Source organism: Lycium ferocissimum, chromosome 9 (genome assembly GCF_029784015.1).
Source record: "Lycium ferocissimum isolate CSIRO_LF1 chromosome 9, AGI_CSIRO_Lferr_CH_V1, whole genome shotgun sequence".
Taxonomy (NCBI): domain Eukaryota; kingdom Viridiplantae; phylum Streptophyta; class Magnoliopsida; order Solanales; family Solanaceae; genus Lycium; species Lycium ferocissimum.
In genome coordinates, this window is record NC_081350.1 from 52,522,849 (window position 1) to 52,534,890 (window position 12,042).

The 12,042-nt window shown below is 34.6% G+C and overlaps 1 protein-coding gene across 2 annotated transcripts; it reads right to left on the reverse strand.

The window, feature by feature from the left end:
* Window positions 1-623: 623 nt before the first annotated feature.
* Window positions 624-7,425, reverse strand: LOC132031259 (protein yippee-like At5g53940). 2 transcript variants are annotated; one of them, XM_059421149.1, is made up of 5 exons: window positions 7,165-7,425; window positions 5,673-5,716; window positions 1,672-1,780; window positions 1,081-1,136; window positions 624-965 (listed from the first exon to the last, which is right to left on the reverse strand). In XM_059421149.1, the coding sequence occupies exons 1-5, from the start codon at window positions 7,288-7,290 to the stop codon at window positions 887-889; spliced, it is 414 nt and encodes a 137-aa protein (XP_059277132.1). In that variant the 5' UTR covers window positions 7,291-7,425; the 3' UTR covers window positions 624-886. The 2 variants fall into 2 exon arrangements, with proteins under 2 accessions (XP_059277132.1, XP_059277133.1); XM_059421150.1 differs by having other exon boundaries at window positions 7,195-7,416.
* Between the last annotated feature and the right edge of the window lie 4,617 nt (window positions 7,426-12,042).

The following is a 12,042-nucleotide window of genomic DNA, read 5'->3' on the forward strand; positions in this document are numbered from 1 at the left end:
GTTGCACTAATGTTTGAAGCCTCCTGCCCAGTTAGGCTTTCAAGGTTGTGCACATATACGCAATTCTGACGTAGTCATTCAACATGTGCTCGCTTCTTAAAATTTTTTGCATGTGTACTCACCTCAGAAATGTTCAAACATACGATATCTGAAGTTAGTCTTAACAAAATCTAACTTCAAATATTGATTGTAATTGTGATCAATATGGCTCTACAGTTCAGTCATTTTCACCTATGCGGCTGAAATTTGTTTATTTTCCCTCACTTCAACCTTTTTACTTGAACTTCAACCATCGAATAGGAATAGCAGAAGTTGGGTAAAAATGACTGAACTTTAACCATGTATAACTTTAAACACATCTCAGAAGTTTACTTTCGTTAGGCCCAACTGCAGACACCACAAGTCTGAAGTGGGAATATGTGCAAAAAAATTAAGAAGACGGGTACAGGTTAAATCGTGGTGTCAAAACAGACAGTAAACGCTGGTGTCAAAAACGACTGCCCTGTAAAAAAATTACCTTCCAGCATAATATGGAACTTATTTTGTCAAGGCATTTTTGCAAACCCTACGAATTTTTGACCTCTTTGGCATATTTGTTTGATGTATTCATTTCACAAATAAAATTAATCTAAAAAAGTTCAGTTTCTAACCATACTAGCTCTTAAGTTCTATTTTTTCTTACATAACGAAAAACTCCTTACATAAGGTATCCTGTTTTGTAGACCTAAACACTTATGCATAAACTTTTTTTAATATTTACAAACTAAGACCTACAAGATACAACCCACACTATGTTTTGATACAAACAGCTTCTGAACTATATCTACAAACTACTAGACCTACAAGATACGACGACGCAAATGTTTAGATACAAACATAACAAAGCCTATGCATCCTCAGGATCGCTGATACTTGGACGAGTATCGATGTAGAATTCAGTGTCAACTCCATCAATGATCCTATCCCTGTTAACAAACAGCCAGAAGAGCATGTAACGTTATATGGAAGAAGACATTTGAAATAGACTGATCGTTTTCAAGTACAAATGTCGATCATGAATCAACAAGAAAAAAGACCCACCTTTCGAGAACAAACTTCCCTTCTTTGTACTTCTGGCTTTCCTCGTGGGCAGCCTCCTGCATGATAGAAGCACATAGTGCTACAATCAAACCTCTAGATAACAGTTATCCTCTATAACAATATTTCACTATAATGGCCAAGTATTCTTTGGAACCGATATTCTATATTATGTTATATATGTTCTATAACAACATTTCGCTATAGCAGCCAAAAAATTATCCAAACAAACAATGCCGTTATAAAGAGGGTTCACTATAGTTGTTAACAAATTTAACAAAATTTCCGGTATAGGTATATGATGCATGTGCAATTGGTAACACATCTATGGCGAGGAGTAACTATTTTCCTCCTCTTTTTTCGTGCGCACATGTGCCATTGGTAACACATTTATGGCGAGAGGAGTAACTATTTTCCTCTTCTTGCGTGCGGAACGCATATTCACATGTGCAATTAGTAACACATATATGGCGAGAGGAGTAACTATTTCCCTCCTCTTTTTGTGTGTGCGAGCATATTCACATGTGCACTTGTTTTGTTGTCTATGTCTACATGCAGGAGAAAGAGAGAGAGAGAGAGAACACAAGGGAATACATATTTCCAGCCAACGATTTGCCCACAACAGCAACAAAATATATCTGCTACCGTGTGCATCCCAGAAAGCATCACCCTCTCCTCATGAGGTCCAACAGTTACGTTCACCCTGAATCACAGAATCAGGAAGACAAAGTCAAACCTCTGCATATATTACAAATGGAGCACAACTGCGAAGTGTTGGGAAGGCAAAGAGAAAATGATGCTAGTAAATATATCATCTATTGCACTGCAAAGAAGGCCAGATGAAGAACATTATTTATCTGGACGATGACTTCCTCTGTGAATCTGAATGTAAAAGAAATAAATGAAATTCCTCTTTGCCTCTAAATACATCACTTCCTAACGAGATAGGAACACCTTAGCAAGTCACTGTGGAGTGGTCATTACCAATTTCTACCACCCAAAGACTCAGTTTCTGGTTACCTCATTTAAAGTGAGAAACAATGATGATTTTCAGCCCTTCTTACTGGTCTATAAATAGGGAGGGAACTGCTCTTTGGAGAAAATGTCAAGAAATCTCTTTTAACCATTCTAAGCAACTACAGAGTCATCGCTGGTTGATTTTACTTCTCTTGTCATTCAAGAGTACACCACTCCAATGCCTCCTAATAGAATTCGATCAAATGAAGGGTCTCTTTCAGAGAATTGGTTTCAAAGAAATTCCAATGCAAAATCATATTAAAAAAAAAAAAAAAAAAAAAAAAAACTTTTCCAGAGGTGATTTTGCGATTGGAATTCCTCTGAAACCAACTCCCTGAAAGAGATCCTTCGTTTGATCGAACTCTATTGGGAGGCATTGGAGTGGTGTACTTTTGAATGACAAGAGAAGTAAAACCAACTGAGATGACTTTCTAATTGCTTAGATTGGTGTCTTCTTACAAACTTTGACATCTTATTTATAAACATGAAAGTCTAGATGCATCTAAGATGAGGTGTACAAACATCTTCAAAGTGAAGTCTCAGATGCATCTAGGATGAGGTGTACAAACATCTTCAAAGTGAAGTCTCAGATGCATCTAGGATGAGGTGTACAAACATCTTCAAAGTGAAATTTAGATGCATCTAGGATGAGGTGTAGATGCATCTAAGATGAGGTGTAGAAACATCTTCAAAATGAAGTCTAGATGCATCTAGGATGATGTGTAGATGCATCTTTAAGTAGTTTCCTACGTGCATCCTCAATTTGGATTCTAGATGAATCTTCAAAGTGAAAGCTAGGTGCATCTAGGTTTTGCTAACACATAGAAATTGTGCCAACTAGTATAGACTTCAATCCAGCATGCTATATATTGAATGTGAGCTTGCCACGGTGGATTACCTTTTTATTTTACCAACTCAGCATTGTATTCATTTTCAAACAAACGAGTACAATAATCTGAGGATTACTTATTAAGTTGGATATTTAAGCCTTGGGGAAATTGATCTAGTGTTGCTGATTGCAACATAATACCAGTACTTATGAAGCGTTAATACTTACCAACTTGATCTATACAATGTATTTCTTTTTCTTTTCATAAGCTCCATTTTTCTGATCGTGTTTTTGAAAAATTCGCTGTTGCGAGTCCTTCACTTTCATTACATCGATGTGGATTGCCTCATGAAATAACAATAGAACTTCCCCATACATTTGTAATTCGTGGTCTAATTAGACGACAACTTGCTTCCAACATAGGAATTGGTAAGAGTAAAATTCGAGAAAAAATGTGTTATATCTGGTAATCCTTTTAATATCCAGATTGGATTCAAAACTTCCTATTTGTGAAGAAGTAAAAAAGGGGGTTGTCTAATATCTTTCTTATTGTTGTTGTTGCTGTTGATATCTTGGAAGCCCAATTCTAGAAGATAGGAAAGATATGAGAAAATATACATGTTCCAATACTAGAAATAGCAAACACTAATTTTTATTCAAATACAGCTTCAGCTCAACAGCCATGTTGAATGCACATAATCAAGTTGCTGATGTTAGTGCCTTCAAGACTCAGGTTCGTTTCTTTCCAATGGCAGTATTGAAAATTGGGAACTCTTTTCAATTCATTTAGGGATGGAAATGGAGCAGGGCAGGTCAAAGTACATTTTCAGAAAATAATAAACAAGTTGGGGCAGCGGGCAGGGCAAGGTTTTAGCAAACTCAAGAACAAACTGGAAATTTTTTTCACTTGGGTGCGTCGATTTCCATAGCCTCCTTTCCTATGGTTACATTTAAATTTATAATTAATCCACTGGCCCGCCTCACCTATATTAGCATTTCAACATTCTTTTCTGTGACTTAGATATAAGATCTAAACAAAGGTACGATAAAATTTATTCTAAAGCGCACCAAACTGAAGGATAACTATCAATTTAGTATGACTAAGAGATTGCAGAAAATATTGAGCCCGTTTGGATTGGCTTATAAGTGGTCAAACCAGCTTATAAGCTGTTTTTTGGTTTTTTAGGTGTTTGGCAAACCAGCTTATAAGCTAAAAAAGTGCTTAGAATAAGCCAAAAAAATAAGTTGGGGTAGCCCAACTTATTTTTTTTTTTTTGGCTTATAAGCTGTTTTTTGGTCAAACCAGCTTATAAGCCACTTTTTTTAAGCTAAGCCAAACGGGCTCATTGTTACTTTATTAGATGCATCAAATAATAGTGACAAGTCACTTTAGTAGTTAACAGCTGGGCATTTCGTAGCTGTTTTCTGTGAATTTAAATTCTCTAGATTTTGGCATTTTTCAAAATGCTAATGACTGTTTTTATATATCAAAATAAGAAAATAAAAATAAAAAGTAAATGGAAGTGCATGTGCAGCTAATAGATTAGTTTTAGATATAAATTTTAAATTATAGAAAGGATTACAAAAAAACTAATCCAAACGTAACATAAAGTTCAAGACTTATCAAGAACTCATTCCTCTTTCTTTTTGTCACATGGATAAATCACAGTTGCTAAGTAACAAATAAAAAGAGCTATACGGGGCGGTAGGGTGGGGCAGGGTAGGTTGAAAAACAGAAAAATTGATAAACGTAGCAGGGCAGAGCGGGTTGAATCTGTGGTAGGGCAAGACTTCACCCGCCCCGCCCTATTGCCATCCCTGGATTCACTGAATAGTCGTTGTCGATAGAAAGGAAGTAACAACTGTCGAGAGGGTACAGTTATAAATGTGAGTTTCCCATCCATTTCAATATAGAAAGCAGGAAGATGGATGTGAAATGCAATATGATTAGTCACGGACACGTCGACATGGTAAATTTTGAGAATTTGATACAACGGAGGAAGGATATATCAATTGCATAACATTGACAATCATAAACATATCATATAAAGAAACGACAGAAAAAACTGGATGATCTAAAACGTAAAAGTTAATATAACAGATACTTTTTTGATAAAGAAATTAACAGCAAATATCTTCCTAACCTAAGTAGATTACTAAAAGCATGATTGTACATGGACTCAAGCATAAACTGCTATAACAGTTTTCTCGCCCAACTAATTGACTTTTACAATAAACTATATTCTTAAATTGAGAATCATTTTTCTTTTAAATGGTGATATTTGTTATGATGTAGATGCCTAATTGATAGAAGTTGGCAGGATTTGGCAGTTTAGCTAACAGTGTTTTTTTAATTATTATTTGAATTGAAGACCACTAATGTTCTTTTTGTACAAATGAAATTAGAAACTTTTGCCGCCTTTACGGAAAGGAGAAAATGTGCATTTCTTAGAAAAGAAGACTACACGTGAACCGTTTGAAAGGAGATTATATTGTTATTGACATCACCCTTCTTCCGGATTTCCAATAATTAGCAACTACTCCATAGCACATAACACTCAATTGAATAATATTATCAATAAACTAATACCTAGTCAAATGGGCTCCAAAAAGAATGCAACAGATATCAGTCTCAGATGGATGCATGATTATCAACAAAGTCAATTCAAGTGTGAAATATTCAGATTAACAAATAAAGCAAAACTGATTATCATCAATTGCAGTTGAAAAAAACTTAAAAGGCACTCACACTTTATTGAAGAGGTACGCTTTTCCTCTGCGGCAATGAAATCCCTGACCATAAAAACAACCGTTAGAAAACCACAAACCAAGCAAGCCAAAAGTGCAATACTATGAATAAGCAATGATGACAGAAAATTTCAAGTCCATATACCAAATAAAGCAAAAGTCTATTCACCATAATCTTCTGTACTATTATAAATGTGTGTGCGTGTGCGCGCAAAAACAAATTTGATTTGAAGTGTCTTTTCCGAAAAGTTGTGGCGTTAAATGGTTTCCCTAGCAGCTAATTAAATGGCTTCTAAAAGGTTATGTCCGTTGTTTTTAGTGAAAAAAGTATCTATTTAAATGATTTCTCAAGCAATTACATAGTGACATAAAACTTAACTGTGCAATTGTTTTATCCTGCCCTCTTCACAATAAAAAATTGTTCTATTTCTGACTTTTGATTGGGGGTTTTCAGCGCCACAACAGCAAATGAAGTACTTATTCTTAAAATTTTGAATTTTGTGGATAAAGCATGAAACAAGATGTCATTACATATTGACTTTAGTTTATTACTATATTTTCTTAGTGTACGGCAAAACTACTGGCGACGTGATATTATTTTGATGCTATATGTCAATAAACAATGGCATGAAAATGGTATGTGAAACATTTATAGCTATCGATTTTATGGATAGACAGTTATATTTGAGATAAAGGATAATCAATATTCATATTTCAAAAATAGAAAATTAACTAAGGAACAAAATCTTTATCCATTTACCATATTTGTTCCGCATTGATCATCCACACAAAAAAGTAGTACTTTAATCTTTCATATATAATATTTTAATTTGCATTACTTGGGCCGAGGGTCTTTCGGAAACAACTTCTCTACCTCCACGGGGTAGGGGCAAAGGTCTACATACATTCTACCCTCTCCAAAGGACATGTGGTATTACACTGGGTATGTTGTTGTTGTATATAATATTTTAGTTTAAAACTTTATTTTAAAATTATTGATACTAAATTATGTACTCCCTCTGTCCCAATTTATGTGGCACTCTTTCCTTTTTAGTCGCAAAAAGAATGTCACCTTTTTATATTTAGAAATAAATTAACATTATGAAACGATTTGCAACCACACAAATATCTAAAGGCTTGTTCTGAACCACAAATTTCAAAAATATTCCTTTCTTTCTTAATCTCACTGTCTAGTCATATGGTGCCAGACAAAGTAATACATAACTTGAAATTCAAGCAGCACATGATCATGCAAGAATATATCTTTTTTTTTACTGGGATACAGAAGCAATTTCTATCTTTTTTTCTAGTTGAATAGCTAATTACTCAAAGAAACACCATCTAATTATGCAACAAAAAAAAAAGTTGAATTTAAACAACAGATTAAAAGTATCATAAGCCAATTACTCAAAGAAACAAGAAGCCCCAAAAGGCTGAAAAAAACCATTTGAGGGGTTTAAGGTTAGGTTCGATTTTTATTTACAAAAACTAACCATTTGAGGGAATTGAAGAAAAGGGGTTACCCTAGAAACAACGTCATCAGTAAGGGCTAAGTGGGTTTTGCAGAATTTGCACTTGTATGTTCTGCCTTCAAGATCTACCACAAATATTCTTCCCATCTTCAATGTTAGATCAACAAAACACACACAGAAACAAGAATTTTGTTTTTTGGTGAGTTTGTTATAGTGGGGTGGGACTGAGGGGTTTAAGGTTAGGCTCCAGGTTTTATGTGTCAATTTATTCCCGCAACACGCACGTATGACGCAGTGTGTTTATCCGTTATGTCCTGTCTACATTTTTTTATTTTTACGGAAAAGGTTCAGATGTGTGCTTCTATCATACGAAATTACACGAATATGTCCGTCGTTAAAAAGGTGATCTCACATATGCTATTAACGTTATTTTTTGAATTACTCATGCCTTTGATTAAATAGAAACCTGACAAAAATATTGGAGAAGCAGTTTATCAGATTTAACTAGTATAGAGCGTATTTGATCTAATTGAAATTCCTAAATATTACGGCAAAAAATATCATTGCATTTCAAAACATAAAAAATATTTGTAATTACAATCCATGCATCCACCATTACATTACATCTAAATTATACAACTAAAAGATCAAATGCAATTACAATCATCTTTTAAAGACTGTTTTCACAAATAAGAGCACCGTTTTCCCTTTTCAAAAGATTTATTTTACTAATGATAATATCATTTTTATTTTTCAATTTGTTGATGATCTGGATATTTTTCGTCTTCCCAATCCCAATAACTATACGATAATGCATGCAACAACTGCCGCACAAAACATAAACATAAAAAAAATTACATTACGGCACAAGTCATCCGAAGTCAAAAAAAAAAAAATCACAAGTCATTACAAATCTACTAAATTTGTGTATGTAAATTCACGAAAATGTGCGTGACTACATCAATTTCATGAAGAGATAAATGCTTAAAATGTAATATTCTCTCTATTATCGTTATCAAAGTTTAAGCACTACGGAAAAGTTTTTTTAAGTGTCATAAGTCTAATGTAAGTTATCGATTTTTCCTTGTGATTTTTTTTTTTTTGTGGCAAATCCGAATGAATTTTTTTATGTTTTTGTTTTGTGTTCATAGCTTGTTGCATGCATTATCGTATAGATACTGGGACTAGAAAGATGAAAAATATCCAGGTCATCAACAAATTGAAAAATAAAAATGATATCATCATTAGTAAAATAAATCTTTTGAAAAGGGAAAATGTTGCTCTTGTTTGTGAAAACAATAAAGGTGGGTGTAGTTGCATTTAATCTTAGTTGTTTAATTTAGATGTAATGTAATGGTGGATGCAAGGATTGTAATTGCAAATGTTTTTTATGTTTTAGAATGCAATGATATTTCGTGCCATATTTTTGTTTTTTGCCATAATATTTAGGAATTTCAATGGATTAAATATGCCCCTATACTATGCGAAACTCACAAAGACAAATCTGCCCCCCAGTATTTTTGTCAGGTTTACGCTAAATCAAGGGCATGAGTAACCCAAAAAGTAACATTAAGGGTATATGCGAGATCACCTTTTAACCACGGGCATATCCGTGCAATTTCGTATAGTAGAAGGGTAGATCTGGACCTTTTCCGTTATTTGTATTATGCGAGGATTCTACTTACTATTAAGTTGTTTGTGTTTTGGCTCAATGCATATGCGGCCCTTAAACTTGTCTCTTTTTTCCATTTTGACGCTTTAACTAAGTGTTGTTACTATTGAACCCCTGAACTTATTTTTATGTGTGTCTATCAAACCCCCTAAATCTGATTTTTATTAGAAACAAAAATTAAATTGTGGAAATGAAGGTGGAGTAATATTTTAGACTTGTGGTAAGCTATTCTTTAGGTCATGAATGTGTCGGTTTCTGCTCTTCCACTGCTAGCTTAATTAAGAGCTACTCTTTTTTTCCCTCTCAATTGCTGCTAATTTTAGCTAAATGATGGCATAATTAAATTAGAATATATATTAGCATGTTGCTACGTTGAAGATGGAATAGTATGTAAGTCGGATTGTGTTTGATAGACACACTTGAAGACGTGTTCAGGGGTTCAATAGGAACAACACTTAGTTAAGGTGACAAAATGAAAAAAGGCGCAAGTTTAGGGGGCCGCATATGCATTAAGCCTTGTGTTTTCTATCACCGCTTATTTATCAAAACACACCGAGATTATTACCTGATGGCGTGTGGTGTGCACTTTTTTTTTTTTTTTTTTATTTTTAAAATGGTGTCAAATGACACTCCATGCAGATAATTAAAGGAATTAATTGAAAAATTAAAAAATAAATAAAGAGATAATAGTCAAAAATGCATCTAATAAATTGGGCTAGTTTAGGAAACTCCATTGTCACGACCCAACCCCGTAGGCCGTGACTAGTGCCCGAGCTGGACACTCGTATACGTACCTGTTAGACATAGTCAAACCGAAGCTAAACACAATATGGAAGCTTGTGGAAACAAAACGTTATCTCCGAACGTCACATATATATATACCAAGGTAACCTGTCTCCTGAGGAGTCGCAACCAATCAAAGGATGACATAATACGAGCCGACAAGGTCGCCATAACGTATGGGAACGTCCCAAATATATATATACGTTAGGACAAAGGCCGCCATTACATACAACATCCCAAAATATATATACGCAGTTCGACAAGGCCGTCTACTACGTACAACATCCCAAAATATATATACGCAAGCCGACAAGGGTGCCATTACGTACGGAACGTCCCAAAATAAGTCATATACAATAACCGAACAACATCTATATACAACCCACACATATGTCTACGTACCTCTAAGAGTATCAATGTGACATATGACGGACAAAACCCCGTCGTACCCCACAGATAAACATATATATATATATATATATATATATATATATATATATATATATATACATCAAAAGGATCCGTACCAAAAGTCTAGGCTCCAGACAATGGAGCACTCCAAGACAACTCGAATAGAAGTCCTAAGTCAAGGATCACCAAAGCGAGTATTCCAGACACTGTGAAATGAACGAAACGAAGAAAAGGGGTCGACGAGATATGTACCGAGTATATAAAGCATGAAATACAACAAGAAAGATCATAACCAAGAGAGATTCAGGAGACAAGTATGATAATCAATCGTGCCTTATGAAATAAAATCATGCATAGCTATATCATATACCATATCCGCGATTATGGACTCGGTGAATCGGTCGTATACATGTATATCATGCCGCCCATCATGGGACTTGGTGCCATTATCACATCATCATATCATCATATATATATACCGTACCCGCCCTCTACAGTGAGGGACTCGGTGAACAATGCAAAGTGAACCGTGCACGAATACATACCCGGCCGGGACTCGGTGAAAGATATAATGACAACATACGCACGAGCGTAGTAGTGAGCAATCATATGCAAACTAAATCATCATCTGTGACTCAATGGAATATGTAGAATAAACTAACACTCGAGTATCAAAGGCGATGGTCATGTTAAGTACCGTTTGAATGTCACTATGGACTATATCAAATAGAGCCTCAGGAATCATAGACATGTATCAAGATAATATGAGATAGCTTATGGAGGTCAAGGACGTTAGTCATTGTACAGTCTCTAAGAATAGGAGCTTTTACATACCAATTACCATCCAACGTATAAAAGACTTAAGAGGCAATAGCTCAATTACCTTAAGAGTTCTAACATCAAGAAGTAAATAAGGATCATGAATCACACGCGGAACTTATGAATAGAATTACCCCAAAGTTCATATCATACGTCACTTATATCTAAGACATGCCAAAAGAAAGAAGGGATAGCTTTACATACCTTTAACGCTTATCCGTGACACTGATACGTATACGCTTCCCGAAGTGTCTCAACCTATATTAAGACGTTAAGAACTATAGTTAAGCTACGAAAAGGTTCAAAACGTATTTCGACGTTAGTAGCTTACTTCTAGAAAATTGGGCGGCATTTCCCCTATATTGTTCATTCTTTTTCATTCAAGCCAACTATAAAACAACCAAGTCAACATCAACAACCACACGTTCAAGTATTATATCAGGTCTAGCCAAGACAAGATTCGAGAATACCCCGAGACAAAATTGTCGTCCATTCAAATCAGCCCACACATTACAACATCCGATAATAATCAACATAACGACTACGACATATTCAAATTACTTCTAATAATTTATAGTCGCACACTTCATCGAAACGATCTTATAATAGTCCAATAATTACAACACAATGCATGATCTTGCTACACTTAGTCCTCCATTTAACAAGAACGACAACACAACGAGAACCAAATCCTTCTCGAATACAATACAACTATAACCTTAATTATCATATCCCTTCACTTTCATCATATAGTCAATGACAACAATAACGACAACATTAATCGAAATTAATCCACCATTTTTTTTAGATTAGAACAGCCCCAACATGGCCCAACGAAATCTTAACACTAACATATACAATTCCTTCACTTTTAACACATAATCCATAACAATAATAACAACAACAACAATCAAATCCAACCAAATTTGAACAACTCCAATTCTGTCCATTTCAACACCAACACTAATCATGCAATTTTCTTACTTCCAATTTCATCTAATACAAATTAATCTCTCCATTACAACACCATTAACTCCAATTACATTACAAAAGAAGAAATCTTACCTCAACTTAGTTAGGACAGATTCTACAATTTCTTGCACCAATTGAACCACTTCATTTTCTTCAACTTAACTCCTAAGGTTGCTGCCCCCTTGAACATGTAGAACACTTTTGGGATTGATAAATTTTTTTTTTTTTTTTTTTTTTTTTTA

Bases quoted from the DNA above. Each gene is read 5' to 3' on its own strand.
- LOC132031259 (XM_059421149.1), bottom strand. From the start codon at position 7,290: ATGGGAAGAATATTTGTGGTAGATCTTGAAGGCAGAACATACAAGTGC. The intron at 1,137-1,671 runs GTATTCCCTTGT...TCTATCATGCAG, and splicing joins AAATCGTTGGCTGGAAATAT to GAGGCTGCCCACGAGGAAAG. The intron at 966-1,080 runs GTGGGTCTTTTT...GTTTGTTAACAG, and splicing joins GGGAAGTTTGTTCTCGAAAG to GGATAGGATCATTGATGGAG.